Here is an 18,650-nt window from a genome sequence, read left to right as displayed (position 1 = left end):
ACCCCCCCCCTCCACCCCAACCCTATATATTTGACTACTTATCCACGTATTCATATTGTAATCTTATAGATATTAAATTTTTACAAAGATACTAGAGAACAATAATAAATTACTTTCTGACAAATGTTCTAATTTCGCAGGCGAGCCGCTCCTACAGAGTGACCTCCCCCCCCCCCCCCGCCCCCCACATTACACAACTTTATACATTAGTATTCATTAATTAAATAATTACAAACAAAACATTTCTGGTTACGGAGGAGTCCCCCCCCCCACACGCAGCACGCACCTCACGCGCCTCACGCGCCTCACGCGGCCCCACGGAGAGGCGCCTCACTTGACCTTCTGCAGGATGAGGTCGATCTGCTCGTCGACACGCGGGCTGGTGCCTCTGCGCCGACACACGACACACGACACACTCAGCGGACATCGCCACTTTACAAACTCTTTGTTTGTTGTGCGCACGAAAAACATTCGCACTCATTTTTGTTTGGAAAGTAATCTCACAATTCCATACAAATGCCGTTCCATAATCTCGGTGTTTATTTATGGAATTTACTGTATTTGAACTTCGACGAAGCGACCGCTGCCCATAAACATGCGCAATTGCAAATGCGTTGCCTACCTTTAATCCACAAAGGAGGGGACGCACCGAAACAGGATATATCTCCTTTCTATGCGGCTCCTTCTCCGTCAATCCATTTCCCCTTCCCATCCTCACTTTAAAAAAAAGAGAGCTGACCTGTATGCGGCGGGGTCGGGCCCCACCACCGCCACCAGCTGCGGCACGTCGGGCGAGTGGTGCGCCAGTCGTGCCAGCGCACTGCACGCGCGCCACACGTGCTCCTCCTCCGCCGCCGGCTCCGCGCGCAGCAGCTGCAGCGCCGCCAGCGCCAGCTCCGCGCACACCTCGTCGAACACCTGCATCCCGGCATCCCAGCATCCCAGCGCCCCGGCGATCCAGCACCCCGGCACCCCGTCGATCCAGTCGCGCCGCACCACGCAATTGACAAATGGTTCACATTTTACGTTTGTGACAAAATATCTTTACACATATACATCATATAACAATGGTAAAAGCATGTTAATAGTCAATGTGTGATGTGATGTTTTCTGTAATAATGTCTGAAAATTACATTAGTTTAAATGATAAATGGATGATTGCAGAAAGTAAAGGAGCGGCAATCTGGCGCTCCGCAACACTGGAATGGGAGCGTCCGATATGAAGATGTAGGCCAAGAAACAGTATTAGAGAGAATATCGGGTGCGGTGGAGAGGTGGCGCCCGCCAGCTCCCGGCAGCTCCCGGCAGCTCCCGGCCGCTGAAGGCGCACCGTGACCTACACTTTCCTGCGTATAGTCTGCTGCGACAACAGCTATTTTGCCTTATTACAGATATCTCGGAGCGGCGCCACTTCGCTAGTAACAATGGCATCAAATGGCCGCTTGCTCGTTTTTTACTTTACCATTAAAAAAAAACTAATTCCCCGACGAGGTAAATAATTAGCTTGCTGCACTCGAATAAGAGAAGAGAAACTCAAAAGGTCATGTTATGTGCGCGTGCGTATAATTTGTACAAATTGTACGTAAAAATATATTTCTGAGATGAAGTTGTTACGGCGAATCTTGTCAACATTATCGCTGCGTAACAGTAATCAGCAGCTAATATTGACAAAGATCTGAGCACGGCGGCGTCTGTCATCTTGTTGATGGACGGCGACAACGCGTTTTCACAATAAATTGTTGTATCTGCTAAAAAAACAGAGAGAGATTTTACAGATAGCGTAACTATTACGTCGTAAATACTATAACAATACAAATACCGCGAGCTTAGAACCCGGCGCGGCGAGCGGCCGGCGCGGGGGGAACCGAGGTTAGCCGGCGAGGGTACGCGCAAACCTTTGCTAATGTGTCCTTAGATAACGTTCCTCGCATTAAACATATTTACACTTCTATTTTAAGAGCAAAGGTCGGCCGGTGCAATGTCACGGCCACCATTATTTATCTATCTATCTATATCTTTTAACATTTAATTTAAATTAGTGAATAGAAAAGACGACAAGCCGAACTGTGCTTATCGCAATCTACCGCGCCCGCGCCACATGGCCGATGCGCAGTTTCTATCATAACAACACGTAATAAACATACAAGTTTTGTAAACATGGTTTTCCTACATCATATTTATTACCTATATGCACAACAACTTTTACTTTTTCTTGTGCTAAACAAAACAAATTCACTAAATATATTTAGTTAACAAGAACGTGGCTTTACGACATGTTATGTCTGCGGGTAGCAGGGCGCAGGGCGCAGGGCGCAGGGCACAGGGCGCAGGGCGCAGGGCGCAGGGCGCAGGGCGCAGGGCGCAGGGCGCAGGGCGCAGGGCTCAGGGCGCAGGGCGCAGGGCGCAGGGCGCAGGGCGCAGGGCGCAGGGCGCAGAACTATGAAATATTACGTTTGGAAATAAACTATAAGAGATAATTTATGTATCGTAAATGTCTTACGATAGTTACTTAGCAATAACTTTTGTATGAAATGAACATTGTTAATATGAAATGAATTTGTTAAGAAGGTAAGCGAGCGGCGCGACTCGGGCGGCTCGGGCGGCTCGGGCGGCAGAGTGCGCCGCGTTACCTTGCACTTGGCGGCGGCGGGCAGGCGGCCGCGCACCCCGCGCCATGCCGCCAGCCGCTGCAACAACCACTGACTGCACACGTGCCTCACGTGCCTCACGGGCTCACGTGCCTCACGGGCTCACGTGCCTCACGGGCTCACGTGCCTCATTATTTATTATTTAACTCTTTGTCTACATTTGGATACAATATAAAGAAAGATGTGTAAAAAAGGTCGCCTTTGAACAAGGCGGCTCTTCCGATATCCTGGCGCGAGAGGCACCTGCAATATGCTATCGGGTTGGATAGTCGACATCTGCCGAGTGCGGGTACAGATGTGGCAGCAACGAGCCGGCTGCATTAGATGAAATCAAAGCGGGGACAGAAGTGGAGGCGCAGTGACAGTGTAGATAGCATTGGCGTTGTTACATGAGCGCTAGTGTGGGGGGAGGTAGAGGGGGGGGGGGCCGACAGCCTGACAAGACAAAGAACAAATAGCGGTTCGATGGTATTTTTCAAAGCGCGCGTCGCCGTCGCGTCGGCGGCGAGGTTAATCTCGAGCAAACACAAATCGTAACAATTTGTGGTAGTTTTCCTCGAGCAGCCGCGAACCGTCTCGGCGTTGAGCAAATACACAATGTAATACTCTGCCTATACCTCGTCTGATATAACTTGATTTGTTGCACAATTTTCGTGTAAGAAAGAATATCATATTTAATTTTGTGTACAATTTATGAGAAGTAATGTCGTACTCATTACATTTAGCAGAGAATTGAACTTTCATACATCGCGAACTATCAATTGTCGAGGATAGATTCGAATATGTATATAAATATATAAATGGAAAATATGACTTAATATACGAGATGCTATTATGTATTTTTTAATTTATGTACCCTTGCAAAATAATTTATTTTACTTTTACATAGTACAATGTAGGGAGCGAGCGGTGCATGGAGCGGTGCATGGAGCGGTGCATGGAGCGGTGCATGGAGCGGTGCATGGAGCGGTGCATGGAGCGGTGCATGGAGCGGTGCATGGAGCGGTGCATGGAGCGGTGCATGGAGCGGTGCATGGAGCGGCGGGACTCCGTCACTATCATAATGAATCAACAAGCGCTTTTAACAAATGTCGTCTGTTGTCTTCATAACCAATACTATGACTAGACAATGATAAATGTATGTACTTTGTATGTTAATTAATTGAAAATAATTTTCCTTGATCCTATAGCGATGACAAGCAGAGACAGTAAGAGAGTGAGGAGAGAGAGAGAGAGAGGAGAAGATACTGACCACAGTCTTTACCTCCTTGGTGGCGACGTTGTAGAGCAGCGCCGTGCCCGCCTCGCGCAGCTCCGGCTCCTCGCTGAGCGCGCAATGCACGCACACCTGCATTGCACGTCACAAGTCACACGAGCACGCCCACATTGTCACCAGGTATAGACAGGATAGTGTGTGAGGTGTGAGGTTTGTGAGGTGTGTGAGGTGTGTGAGAGCAGCACCTTGGTGGTGACGCGGATGTTGGCGAGCATCTGGCCGTGCGCCTCCCACTCGCTGATGTAACCAGGTATAGACAGGATAGTGTGTGAGGTGTGAGGTTTGTGAGGTGTGTGAGGTGTGTGAGAGCAGCACCTTGGTGGTGACGCGGATGTTGGCGAGCATCTGGCCGTGCGCCTCCCACTCGCTGATGTAACCAGGTATAGACAGGATAGTGTGTGAGGTGTGAGGTTTGTGAGGTGTGTGAGGTGTGTGAGAGCAGCACCTTGGTGGTGACGCGGATGTTGGCGAGCATCTGGCCGTGCGCCTCCCACTCGCTGATGTAACCAGGTATAGACAGGATAGTGTGTGAGGTGTGAGGTGTGTGAGGTGTGTGAGAGCAGCACCTTGGTGGTGACGCGGATGTTGGCGAGCATCTGGCCGTGCGCCTCCCACTCGCTGATGTAACCAGGTATAGACAGGATAGTGTGTGAGGTGTGAGGTTTGTGAGGTGTGTGAGGTGTGTGAGAGCAGCACCTTGGTGGTGACGCGGATGTTGGCGAGCATCTGGCCGTGCGCCTCCCACTCGCTGATGTAACCAGGTATAGACAGGATAGTGTGTGAGGTGTGAGGTTTGTGAGGTGTGTGAGGTGTGTGAGAGCAGCACCTTGGTGGTGACGCGGATGTTGGCGAGCATCTGGCCGTGCGCCTCCCACTCGCTGATGTAACCAGGTATAGACAGGATAGTGTGTGAGGTGTGAGGTTTGTGAGGTGTGTGAGGTGTGTGAGAGCAGCACCTTGGTGGTGACGCGGATGTTGGCGAGCATCTGGCCGTGCGCCTCCCACTCGCTGATGTAACCAGGTATAGACAGGATAGTGTGTGAGGTGTGAGGTTTGTGAGGTGTGTGAGGTGTGTGAGAGCAGCACCTTGGTGGTGACGCGGATGTTGGAGAGCATCTGGCCGTGCGCTTCCCACTCGCTGATGTAACCAGGTATAGACAGGATAGTGTGTGAGGTGTGAGGTTTGTGAGGTGTGTGAAGTGTGTGAGAGCAGCACCTTGGTGGTGACGCGGATGTTGGCGAGCATCTGGCCGTGCGCCTCCCACTCGTTGATGTAACCAGGTATAGACAGGATAGTGTGTGAGGTGTGAGGTTTGTGAGGTGTGTGAGGTGTGTGAGAGCAGCACCTTGGTGGTGACGCGGATGTTGGCGAGCATCTGGCCGTGCGCCTCCCACTCGCTGATGTAACCAGGTATAGACAGGATAGTGTGTGAGGTGTGAGGTTTGTGAGGTGTGTGAAGTGTGTGAGAGCAGCACCTTGGTGGTGACGCGGATGTTGGCGAGCATCTGGCCGTGCGCCTCCCACTCGCCGATGTAACCAGGTATAGACAGGATAGTGTGTGAGGTGTGAGGTTTGTGAGGTGTGTGAAGTGTGTGAGAGCAGCACCTTGGTGGTGACGCGGATGTTGGCGAGCATCTGGCCGTGCGCCTCCCACTCGCCGATGTAACCAGGTATAGACAGGATAGTGTGTGAGGTGTGAGGTTTGTGAGGTGTGTGAGGTGTGTGAGAGCAGCACCTTGGTGGTGACGCGGATGTTGGCGAGCATCTGGCCGTGCGCCTCCCACTCGCTGATGTAACCAGGTATAGACAGGATAGTGTGTGAGGTGTGAGGTTTGTGAGGTGTGTGAAGTGTGTGAGAGCAGCACCTTGGTGGTGACGCGGATGTTGGCGAGCATCTGGCCGTGCGCCTCCCACTCGCCGATGTAACCAGGTATAGACAGGATAGTGTGTGAGGTGTGAGGTTTGTGAGGTGTGTGAAGTGTGTGAGAGCAGCACCTTGGTGGTGACGCGGATGTTGGCGAGCATCTGGCCGTGCGCCTCCCACTCGCTGATGTAACCAGGTATAGACAGGATAGTGTGTGAGGTGTGAGGTTTGTGAGGTGTGTGAGGTGTGTGAGAGCAGCACCTTGGTGGTGACGCGGATGTTGGCGAGCATCTGGCCGTGCGCCTCCCACTCGCTGATGTAACCAGGTATAGACAGGATAGTGTGTGAGGTGTGAGGTGTGTGAGGTGTGTGAGGTGTGTGAGAGCAGCACCTTGGTGGTGACGCGGATGTTGGCGAGCATCTGGCCGTGCGCCTCCCACTCGCTGATGTAACCAGGTATAGACAGGATAGTGTGTGAGTTGTGAGGTGTGTGAGGTGTGTGAGAGCAGCACCTTGGTGGTGACGCGGATGTTGGCGAGCATCTGGCCGTGCGCCTCCCACTCGCTGATGTAACCAGGTATAGACAGGATAGTGTGTGAGGTGTGAGGTGTGTGAGGTGTGTGAGGTGTGTGAGAGCAGCACCTTGGTGGTGACGCGGATGTTGGCGAGCATCTGGCCGTGCGCCTCCCACTCGCTGATGTAACCAGGTATAGACAGGATAGTGTGTGAGGTGTGAGGTTTGTGAGGTGTGTGAGGTGTGTGAGAGCAGCACCTTGGTGGTGACGCGGATGTTGGCGAGCATCTGGCCGTGCGCCTCCCACTCGCTGATGTAACCAGGTATAGACAGGATAGTGTGTGAGTTGTGAGGTGTGTGAGGTGTGTGAGAGCAGCACCTTGGTGGTGACGCGGATGTTGGCGAGCATCTGGCCGTGCGCCTCCCACTCGCTGATGTAACCAGGTATAGACAGGATAGTGTGTGAGGTGTGAGGTGTGTGAGGTGTGTGAGAGCAGCACCTTGGTGGTGACGCGGATGTTGGCGAGCATCTGGCCGTGCGCCTCCCACTCGCTGATGTAACCAGGTATAGACAGGATAGTGTGTGAGTTGTGAGGTGTGTGAGGTGTGTGAGAGCAGCACCTTGGTGGTGACGCGGATGTTGGCGAGCATCTGGCCGTGCGCCTCCCACTCGCTGATGTAACCAGGTATAGACAGGATAGTGTGTGAGGTGTGAGGTTTGTGAGGTGTGTGAGGTGTGTGAGAGCAGCACCTTGGTGGTGACGCGGATGTTGGCGAGCATCTGGCCGTGCGCCTCCCACTCGCTGATGTAACCAGGTATAGACAGGATAGTGTGTGAGGTGTGAGGTTTGTGAGGTGTGTGAGGTGTGTGAGAGCAGCACCTTGGTGGTGACGCGGATGTTGGCGAGCATCTGGCCGTGCGCCTCCCACTCGCTGATGTAACCAGGTATAGACAGGATAGTGTGTGAGGTGTGAGGGTTGTGAGGTGTGTGAGGTGTGTGAGAGCAGCACCTTGGTGGTGACGCGGATGTTGGCGAGCATCTGGCCGTGCGCCTCCCACTCGCTGATGTAACCAGGTATAGACAGGATAGTGTGTGAGGTGTGAGGTTTGTGAGGTGTGTGAGGTGTGTGAGAGCAGCACCTTGGTGGTGACGCGGATGTTGGCGAGCATCTGGCCGTGCGCCTCCCACTCGCTGATGTAACCAGGTATAGACAGGATAGTGTGTGAGGTTTGTGAGGTGTGTGAGGTGTGTGAGAGCAGCACCTTGGTGGTGACGCGGATGTTGGCGAGCATCTGGCCGTGCGCCTCTCTCCCACTCGCTGATGTAACCAGGTATAGACAGGATAGTGTGTGAGGTGTGAGGTTTGTGAGGTGTGTGAGGTGTGTGAGAGCAGCACCTTGGTGGTGACGCGGATGTTGGCGAGCATCTGGCCGTGCGCCTCCCACTCGCTGATGTAACCAGGTATAGACAGGATAGTGTGTGAGGTGTGAGGTGTGTGAGGTGTGTGAGAGCAGCACCTTGGTGGTGACGCGGATGTTGGCGAGCATCTGGCCGTGCGCCTCCCACTCGCTGATGTAACCAGGTATAGACAGGATAGTGTGTGAGGTGTGAGGTTTGTGAGGTGTGTGAGGTGTGTGAGAGCAGCACCTTGGTGGTGACGCGGATGTTGGCGAGCATCTGGCCGTGCGCCTCCCACTCGCTGATGTAACCAGGTATAGACAGGATAGTGTGTGAGTTGTGAGGTGTGTGAGGTGTGTGAGAGCAGCACCTTGGTGGTGACGCGGATGTTGGCGAGCATCTGGCCGTGCGCCTCCCACTCGCTGATGTAACCAGGTATAGACAGGATAGTGTGTGAGGTGTGAGGTGTGTGAGGTGTGTGAGAGCAGCACCTTGGTGGTGACGCGGATGTTGGCGAGCATCTGGCCGTGCGCCTCCCACTCGCTGATGTAACCAGGTATAGACAGGATAGTGTGTGAGGTGTGAGGTTTGTGAGGTGTGTGAGGTGTGTGAGAGCAGCACCTTGGTGGTGACGCGGATGTTGGCGAGCATCTGGCCGTGCGCCTCCCACTCGCTGATGTAACCAGGTATAGACAGGATAGTGTGTGAGGTGTGAGGTTTGTGAGGTGTGTGAGGTGTGTGAGAGCAGCACCTTGGTGGTGACGCGGATGTTGGCGAGCATCTGGCCGTGCGCCTCCCACTCGCTGATGTAACCAGGTATAGACAGGATAGTGTGTGAGGTGTGAGGTTTGTGAGGTGTGTGAGGTGTGTGAGAGCAGCACCTTGGTGGGGACGCGGATGTTGGCGAGCATCTGGCCGTGCGCCTCCCACTCGCTGATGTAACCAGGTCTAGACAGGATAGTGTGTGAGGTGTGAGGTTTGTGAGGTGTGTGAGGTGTGTGAGAGCAGCACCTTGGTGGTGACGCGGATGTTGGCGAGCATCTGGCCGTGCGCCTCCCACTCGCTGATGTAACCAGGTATAGACAGGATAGTGTGTGAGGTGTGAGGTTTGTGAGGTGTGTGAGGTGTGTGAGAGCAGCACCTTGGTGGTGACGCGGATGTTGGCGAGCATCTGGCCGTGCGCCTCCCACTCGCTGATGTAACCAGGTATAGACAGGATAGTGTGTGAGGTGTGAGGTGTGAGGTTTGTGAGGTGTGTGAGGTGTGTGAGAGCAGCACCTTGGTGGTGACGCGGATGTTGGCGAGCATCTGGCCGTGCGCCTCCCACTCGCTGATGTAACCAGGTATAGACAGGATAGTGTGTGAGGTGTGAGGTTTGTGAGGTGTGTGAGGTGTGTGAGAGCAGCACCTTGGTGGTGACGCGGATGTTGGCGAGCATCTGGCCGTGCGCCTCCCACTCGCTGATGTAGAGCAGCCACTCGGAGGAGGAGGCGTGGGCGAACAGGTTGCACATCTACGCAGACACATCACAATGAAGGCCAGTAAATGTTCCATTAACTATACAAAGTTTTATTTTGATACTGGCTATAGCCCGTGACTCCGCGCCGAATGAAACATAAACATCTTAATGAGTATCCTATGTCTTCTTTCAGACTATGATCTACATCTATGCCGAATTTCATCGACATCCGTCGAGTCGTTCTGGAGATACCTTCTAACAAATAGTATACACAATAATATACTATAATATACTACAAACAGTATAAAGCAATGAAGGGAAGGGGAAGTGGATTTGCCGTTGGAGGGGATGCACAATATTCTCTTTTCGTGCGTCCTCTTTTCAGGTGATTAAAGGCAGTCAATGCATCTGTAATTGCAAGGATCTGTATGGAATGAGGCGAGGTGAGGCGAGGTGAGGCGAGGTGAGGCGAGGTGAGGCGAGGTGAGGCGAGGTGAGGTGAGGCGAGGTGAGGCGGGGTGAGGCGGGGTGAGGCAGTGTGAGGTGGGTTGAGGCGGTGTGAGGCTGTGTGAGGCCGGGTGAGGCGGTGTGAGGCGGGGTGAGGCGGTGTGAGGCGGGGTGAGGCGGGGTGAGGCGGTGTGAGGCGGTGTGAGGCGGGGTGAGGCGGTGTGAGGCGGTGTGAGGCTGTGTGGGGCGAGGTGAGACATGATGAGGCGGTGTGCGGTGACGACACTCACGAAGAGGGCGAGGGCGTGCTGCTCGGGCGGGGGCAGGAGGTCGACGCGATGCGCGTAGGCCAGCAGCGCGTGCTGACGCCGGTCCTGGTGCAGCAGCAGCGAGACGTCGTCGCGCAATGCCGCGGCCGCCAGACAGCGCACGACCGCGCGCCGCGCCGCGCCCACAGCCTTGCCCCCCTCTCCCCCCTCAGACAGCACGCGTCCTGCACACCGATACACGAACACTTACTTATTTCGACCGCATTATCAAAAGCTTTGCGTTTTTCGCGTATATGTAATTTCATAAATGTCGCGCAGAAGACGGTGGCGGCGCTCACCGATGAAGTTGAGGAAGTCGTCGCCGAGCACCCAGCTGCCCTCGCCCAGCACCAGGTACTGGCGCAGCTCGTCCAGGCTCTGGCGCTCCTCCGCCGTCAGCTCCAGCCCCGCCGCCTCCAGCGCCCGCGTCAGCCCCGCGAACTCCGCCGCCGCCTGACGACACCGCATCGTCATTTTGTTATATCTTATAATAAACTTAATCTTAATCGATGTCCTCAATTGTGTCAATTTTGTGACGTTTTGGATACCAATCACAATCTGAAAAATTACTGACCAGGCAAGGTTTAATAAGTTTTTACTAGTGGACGGGAATCGACAGGGAAGGGTAAACTACTCACGTCGATGTCGCGGTAGAGGATGGGCGGGTCGCGCACCGCACGCGCCGGCTGCTCGGCCTCCTCCAGCTCGTCCGGCGCGCTGCCGGCCGGCCGAGAGCTGGGCCCCGCCGCCTCCTCGAGCTCCACACATTCAGCCATCTCTGCAACACGCAACGTACACAAGGTCAATCTGTGACAATATATTTCAGTCGATTACAGTCCATTATTGCGTGTAATAATTATTGTCGACGGTTAGGCTTATATAGAAAGAAAGAAAGAAAGAAAACTACAATTTTAGCTACACCAGTAGGTACATCGATGTCTAAAACTACTTTACTAATCGATATTGCATTCGATAGTTATTTAACTCATTAAAATCTGTCGATGACGGGGCGGGGGCGGGGACGGAGGCGGGGGCAACATGTGGTTTCCTCGCGGGTGCTCCAAGCGCGGCGCGGCGCAGCGCGTCATGCAACACGATACAAAAGAGAGCAACGAGAGACGAGAGGTTTAGAAGAACCCCCTCTTACTACTGCTTGTACCACCCACTTCGCTTAACTAATATAGGTAACAATTTAAGTAGGTAATAAATTACTACATTAGATGTATAAAGAACAAATTTCAGTCTCATTCATGGTATAGATACAGGTATTTAAAAACACGAAAGCCACTTACTGAAATACAAAATGTAGTCAAACTGTAGTCAGAAAAAACTAATAGTTTTACACCATAAAATTACAAAATAATGAAGCACAATTTGTCAATTGCGTTGCGTTTGTTTTTCTGCAGCGCGCGAGCAACACCACACCACACCACACTACACCACACTACACCACACGACACAACGCCGCGTCCGCCGCGCCGCGTTTATTTTAAGACCGATGACAGACCAATGAGAGAATTTATCGTTCGGTCCACAGTAATATTTAACCAAACCTTTAGCGTTTCTACTAAACTTAGTAAAACATACTCAGAATTGTAAAAAAGCCACTGGCGTATACGATATGGTGAAGGCGTCGGATGTAGCAGTAGCAGGTTATGTTCCGGCGCGGGCGCGTGCAGTAGCGTCGCCGCAGGTCTATTTCGAGGTGCAAATGATCGCAAACGATGCCGAGTATATCGGTCGTCGGCGGCGTGCGAGGCGCGTGGCGGGGGCGGGCGGGGACGGGCGGGGGCGGGCGGGGGCGGGCGGGGGCGCCGGGGGCGGGCGGGGGCGGGCGGGGGCGGGCGGGGGCGGGCGGGGCGGGCGGGGGCGGGCGGGGGCACGCTCCGCAAGGCCCGACTGCCGCAAGCTTCCCGCGCTGGCGACGCGCCAACTTTTCATAACCTCTCACTTATCCGAATTATTTTACAAAAGTTCAGCATTTGAACTTGTCCATTTCAACACTGACAGCTCCAACATTCTAGTGGACTCCATAGAGACGGGGATGCGAGGGAGCCCTCGCCCCACACCAAGTAAGTATCGACTCGCTCGGTACACGTAGGCGAGCTCCATTACACCGGGTTATATCAAAATTATATCTATGCTTTTTAAGGATATTCACTGAGTTTTAAGTTCTTTCATCATCATCAACTCACTATACTTCCTGAGGAACTCGGAGCCTACCCTAAGTTAGGGGTGACTAGATCATAGTCAACCACGCTGGTGGGGCGCGGGTGGTGGGGGGCGGAGTCAGCCTAGTGCGGGTTAACTTCACACATATCATTGAATTTCTTCTCAGATAAGTGCAGGTTGCATCATGATGTTTTCTTTCATCGTAAAACGTCGGATAAATAAAAGGTAGCGGTAAAAGAAACAGAAATTTAGTTAAAATATTTAGAGGTTAGAACATCATTGGACCAGTCTCCGCCAACCTTCGTCAACGTAACGCGCTTGTAACTGATAAAATAAAGATATTTTGCACGTAACTGAAAACTTTCAGAAGAAGTTTGTTCATTTCGATACAAAAAAGTACATGTCACATGTTGCTTTATATATAAATGATAGATAAAAATGATTTAATTAAAAACTAGAAAAGTATTATTTCGTGATGAGGGTAGCATTTGCTACTAGATAGCGACATATGGTCCGGCCCTCGCTCTCCTCTTTCTCAGTTCTCTGACTAAGGAAGACAAATTGTTTTAGAAAACAAATACTAATGTGCACACAACAATCACCTGCAGCGAATCCAAATAATACTATAATGTGTAATTTAACACATACAGAAGTCAGCTGAATCTAATGTCAAACTTAATGTTTTGTAGGTAAATGTATAGAGACTGACCGTGGTGGGGCGTGTCTGGGGGCGTGTCTTGGGGCGTGTCTGGGGGCGTGTGGTGGGGTTGCGCGCGCCGGTCCCGCTGCTGACGGCGCTCCTGGCGACGCTGCGTGCGGGCCAGCTTCTCCGCGAGCGTGGAGCGGCGCTGCTCGAGCTCGTGCGACTGCAGCCTGCCGACAGCCTCGTGTCATCTCACCGCACAGTACACACACATCTCCTACATCTCTACTTTATACTACGATACTTTTACTATAAACTCAAATGTCAAATCGTTTATTTTCATTATTTTCTACGTAACTACTGTATGTATGTAGGTAATGTTACTGTACATCGCAATTACGTAAATTTACTTTCCTGTACAGATTTATCTCCGCAGGGATGAAGAAGAGGTAAATTTCTTTCAAATCCGTTGCTCGGAAAATGCAATAAAATTACTTTTTTATTCCTAGAAAATATATATATATTTGTTCTTATTAGTTTAATTTCATGTCAGTCCAGCCGAGACGATAACAGAGAACGAATGTTTCCTTGTTACCTAACTTTTTGTCCCGTTTTTGCTAAGTTAGATAGGTTAAGGCGCCGAGACAAAAATAATAAAGAAGATACAAAACATTATCTATCAAATAAAGCGGCTCCGGATGAGTCGGTGTTAATAAACGGTGTTGATGTAAACGAGTTGTCCCACATTCCTCACATGTTCTCGCTCATAATAAAGTTGAAATAACAAATAACTTATATTTATTGTTAACAAAAAATGAGAGGAATAAAAGCTAAGCATCAAAAGGGTCCCGGCGGGGGAGGGTACTGGGGCGGGTACGGGGGCGGGGGAGGGACTCGGCGCCGCAAGTCTCGCCACAGCGCCGCCGCGCGCGTCGCCCCCGCCAGCAGCGCCGCGCAGCGCCCGGCCGCAGCTCGCCCACGCCCACCGCCACGCCCACTGCCACGCCCACGCCCACTGCACACGCCCAGCCTTGCACCTCACATACTGCCGCCGCCTCGCCGGTGTGCCGGTGTGCCGGGAGACGGGGCGAGAGTGTGGAGGTGCGCCGCACTCACCTGGCCTCCTCGATCTGGTTGTTGAGCGTGAGGTAGTCGGGGCTGTCCTCGCGGCCGCCGCGCACGCCGTTTGTGTACGCCGCCTGATTACAAACGGAGAACCCTAGCTGTACATACATCACTGTAATACCTGGGTGCGACTATATAGACTCTCAGCGAGTTGAAGGGGGGAGGGGGCGGAGTGCATTGTGCAGCACCTCACTAACAATGACGGGGTCGATACCAATCTTTATACGTATTCGTGTTCGTATTATTATTTACTGTCATTAAAGTTTGCCTGTATGAGCTTGTGAAGTAGTACGAGGGGCGTGTACTGACGTCGTTGGGGGCGAGGCCCTGGGCGGGGCCCTGGGCGGGGTCCGGGGCGGGCAGGGCTCGCTCCAGCATGGCGGCGAGCGCGGCACGCAGCGGCGGCGGCAGGTCGCGCTCGGGCTGCGCCACGATGTGTTCAGGCACGCGGGCGTCGCACAGGAACTGCGCCACCTCGTCGCTGAAGTGGTTGCAGTTGTGCTCCAGCAGCCGGTACGCCGCGCCGCTGTACGTACATCGTCCATACTTGATATTCGACTTCATTTATATTAGTACACTAGCTTTTGCCATTGGCATTTAAAAACCTAATAAGTAGCCTATGTGTTATTTCAGACCATGTTCTACGTCTGTGCCAAATTTCATGAAAACCAGTTGAACCGTTCCAAACATACCTTCAAACTAACATCCGAACATCCATCCATCTAAACTTTCGCATTTAAAATATTAGTAAGAAGTAAGATTAGAAAGATTTACAAAATAAGTTAATATATTGCAGCAGATACTGACGTGTAGGTGGTGGTGGCCAGACCGCGCAAGTAGTCGGCGAACACGACGCGCGGCACGAACGTACTCCCCAGCCGCAACACCTGCTGCGGCGCGCCCAGCTGCGTGCCGCCCTGCTCCGCCGCACGCCGCACGCCGCACGCCGCACACCGCACGCCGCACACCGCACGCAGCACACAACCAAACCATCAAGCACACTTTATGACACTATCCTACAAAGCTATGGCAAGCAAAAAGCGTTGCTCTTGCAATGCTATAGAAATTACATACTTTCAAATACTATAATTTGCGGCTAGCCACATCCCATCGCTGTGACGTGCGGTCTATACGTTATACTATGTTTATATCAGGTGTATGGACTCTTCACTAAATAGTTTTGTAAATAATAATATGGGGCGAGGCAGTGTCACTAAAACAAGCAGCGTAAATGTTTCGCCGTCGGCCGCAATCTGTCTGCGTTTGACTATAACTAGGAATGCAGACGCATTTCGACGTCGGACCGATCACAACAATATAACATTTTAATTGAATACTTCAAAGTAATAAAGTGATAAAAATGACGCTATCTTTTTTTTATTTTATTGAAAAAATCTTTAATGCGCGAATGTAATTTTGCTCTTCATCCATTATTCAATTGATAGATATATTAAAGAAGGCGACACTAACTAGAACCATACACCAGATTTCAGTCTAAACCCTAAACCATAGATATGGTCAGGTATATTGTCTATGGTTTTAGGTTTTTATTGGAATCCAGTTCATACTCGCAACAAAAATAAATGACACGCAATACGTACTGCTGATCGTACATATATATATACTAACTATGATTCACACATTATTAGCAGATGTATAAATAAATGTACTAGTGAAAATTGCACATTTAATTAGAAAAAAATCAAATTGTCATCATCATATTAATAAAGCGAAATGACATGTGATCTATAATTAGTATAATATTAACACGTGAATTGAAAATGTTGAGCAACGAGCGCCAGTAATATTGATGATAATATAAATAACATACAGATAGATACCTAAATACTTCGAAGCTCTATCTTACACGCGGTTATTGGTATTATTATTTTTAAATTCCCTTAAACATTTTTATTTTTATTGCTACACAGTTATTAGTTTCCATTGATATATCACTCGTTCTTCAATAACAACTGTATGGGGGGTATTCCGAAACAGTAGAGGTTGCATTAGCACGGGTGATGCGTGTTACTGTTCTGGGTATGCGGTATGAGGTAGCGGCTAGCGCTCTCTGTCTGTCTCTATCTCTAACAAAAGATGTTGTGATGCGACTGACCGGCTCGCAGTGCGTGATGCCGCCGCTGCCGTAGAAGTACTCCCGGCCGAAGACCACGACCGCAGTGTGCCACACGCCCGCCACCTGCCGTCCTGCGCACGACACACGCATCTAGTGTTACCTTGGCTTTTTTACTACCACCATCAATGTATTGATACAACCGAACTTTATAACCAAGATTTTTTAATTGACAGTAATGTCTATAATTAAAAAAAAAACACTTTTAAATAATTGACTTATCTAGGTAGTACTAGTTGTTGACTGCGACTTTGTCCGCGTGGAATTAAATACATATGAAAATTTGTCTTCAGGCAGCAAAATGGACACAAAACCATTTTCAGCATCAGTATGTCACAGGCCGTGACCGTGGCCTGTGCAATGACGCGACAATGTTTTGTGAAATCTTAATTACATTACTAAAACTAAATAATCCCATGTTATTCCTCTACTTATTCAATAGCTACTTTCCATTAAATGTTCCATCAAAATCAGTCCAGCCGCTGCGGAGATTACCCGGAACAAATGCGGATTTTCGATTTCAAACGAATGCGTATAACGAAAAATAAATATTTAAATATTTATTTTTAGTTATACGGAAAACGCAAATACATTATGCATGTGGAGAAGATGACAAGTTTATTTTTAATCATAGATCCTCCATTAGTTCCCATACACCTTGTTCCAATCCCAAGCGTAATTAAATCGCTTAAAGGATTTGAGTTCCTCTATATTTAGGCGTAGGTACAATTGGAATGCGATAGAGTAACGTTTACGTAGAGCGCAACGTAGTAATGTAACTAAAAATGTTATCGTTCGTAAACATACTACGTATAGAAAGAAATAAACTGTGTAAAATTAGCATTGGATAAAAACAGAACAGGAAAAGTGGCACAAAGCTAGAGCGGCGACGTGTCGCGGGAGCGCGCCGCGTGCCGCACCTGCGTAACCTGAACCCGCTATAACATAATAATACGACCCAACATCTATAAAGTTAATAAAATCGAAGTGTCTGTATGTAATATAAAAAAAAATTGTCGTACACATGATGTTTATGATTAAATTTAAGTGAAGCCGTGTTTCTTTCGGGTAATCTCCGAAACACTGGATCGGTTTTGACGGAACTTTTAGTGGTTACTTAGACTACTTTTTTTTTACTCCACGCTGACGAAGTCGAGACACGAGCAATTAACAACACTTGAATTCTTTCATCTGTTTGATTGAGAAATATAAAATTGGGAATTAATTGGGTTGAAGTATTATGTCTTATTTTTTTTTAAATCTAAGTTAAGAGTGAGAGTAAGATTGTGACCTAGAATGGAAGGGGAGAGCAGCGCAGCCAGGCCACGGGTCAGGTCATACACGTAGAGGTCGACAGGCGAACCTTCCTCCTCCGCTGCCATACTTGCTACTACTTGTGATGTTTCTTTCACCTATTTACAACAATTCTGTAATGCAAAAAAATTATACACCAATCAAGAAATCTTTTATTACGAAAGATTATGAATGGGTGGGAAAAAAATAAGTAACATTTTGAAAATATGATTTCTTTTACTAAAAATATTACAATAACACACACAGTCGGCACACAAACTGACTTCCAGCATTTATAATTGTGGTATTTGAATGGCAATATTCATATATGTAATGAAGTAAAACAAAAAAGAAGAAAAGAGATGAGAAAGAGGAATATAACATGATACAAGTGACATGGAAGTAGACATTATCATATGAACAAGGTACAAATAATGACTGAGTACTTCCATTGATAGATTTGTTCAAACATTGAACATCTGTATGTTTGATTCCTTGGACTTTAGTTATTGTGAATGTAATATTGCACCAATACAAATGATAGCGTGCAATTTCAATTATTAAGTAACTATGCTTTAGGAAATACAGTATTCAAACACAGTATACAATTGATATCACAGTAAACCATCACTGATTTTAAAAAAAGAACAATAGTACTATAATTCCCAAGTAGCAATATAAAAAGTTGATTTGGAAAAAGAAAATAATTCACTATGGATTTCTCATGCTCATGAAAGTTAAAATATAGACCCGAATTTATATAACTGACACAGTTTTGATTTTGTATGTGTTTAATTCCATTTCAGGTGAAATTTAATGTATGCCACAGTTAGACATTTAATGCAATAATTAATAGGTGCATTCGACGATTCGAGGCGCTGTGCACTGTGCAGTTCTCCATCATGTCACAACTACTGCACCTGTACCACCAACATCGACCATCATCAACCTTCAACATCGTCACCAATAGCTACATACACCCTTTTGCCGCTCGCTAAACACGATTTTATAACTTAATCAAACTATACACTTCTTTCTATATTAAGATATTCTTACATTTAATTTATGTTATCTTAGATTGATTACATTTTATCTTAGAACACCCTTCTAGAAATAACATTAAAGATTTTCAACAGAATTACTCTTACCAGACTACGCGAAGAAAGGAATAGCAGCAAGATTTGAATTCAAAATTCCCACGCAAAGAACCGCTTGCTGAAGTACGTAAATAAAAATAGCTTATGTTTCTATTCCTTTCATTTTTTTTAGTCATTCATAGTTCTAAAACTATCTATAAATTACAATACGTTTTTGAAATTCAGCTACTATGACTTTGACATATTGTTATTCTGTCATTTATGTTTAT

The 18,650-nt window shown here is 49.1% G+C and overlaps 1 protein-coding gene and 1 long non-coding RNA gene across 3 annotated transcripts; one reads left to right on the top strand and one right to left on the bottom strand.

Moving 5' to 3' along the window:
* Positions 1 to 173: 173 nt before the first annotated feature.
* Positions 174 to 18,599, bottom strand: LOC106713811. Its single transcript, XM_014506679.2, has 14 exons — positions 18,433 to 18,599; positions 17,283 to 17,418; positions 15,974 to 16,065; positions 14,665 to 14,774; positions 14,167 to 14,383; positions 13,849 to 13,931; positions 12,799 to 12,962; positions 10,556 to 10,695; positions 10,217 to 10,370; positions 9,900 to 10,102; positions 9,112 to 9,216; positions 3,901 to 3,996; positions 740 to 918; positions 174 to 388 (listed from the first exon to the last, which is right to left on the bottom strand). The coding sequence occupies exons 2-14, from the start codon at positions 17,371 to 17,373 to the stop codon at positions 331 to 333; spliced, it is 1,692 nt and encodes a 563-aa protein (XP_014362165.2). The 5' UTR covers positions 17,374 to 17,418; positions 18,433 to 18,599; the 3' UTR covers positions 174 to 330.
* Positions 5,879 to 7,602, top strand: LOC123721306. Of its 2 annotated transcripts, none has more exons than XR_006756202.1 (4): positions 5,879 to 5,896; positions 6,269 to 6,398; positions 6,650 to 6,779; positions 6,892 to 7,602. It is a non-coding gene; the product is annotated as an uncharacterized LOC123721306 (long non-coding RNA). The 2 variants fall into 2 exon arrangements; XR_006756201.1 differs by having other exon boundaries at positions 5,893 to 6,147; positions 6,892 to 7,601.
* Positions 18,600 to 18,650: the final 51 nt, after the last annotated feature.

The sequence above is a fragment of the Papilio machaon genome, chromosome 10, assembly GCF_912999745.1.
Source record: "Papilio machaon chromosome 10, ilPapMach1.1, whole genome shotgun sequence".
In the NCBI taxonomy this organism is placed as follows: Eukaryota; Metazoa; Arthropoda; class Insecta; order Lepidoptera; family Papilionidae; genus Papilio; species Papilio machaon.
Note: the sequence above shows the minus strand (reverse complement) of the source record. Positions and strands in the feature narration are given on the sequence as shown.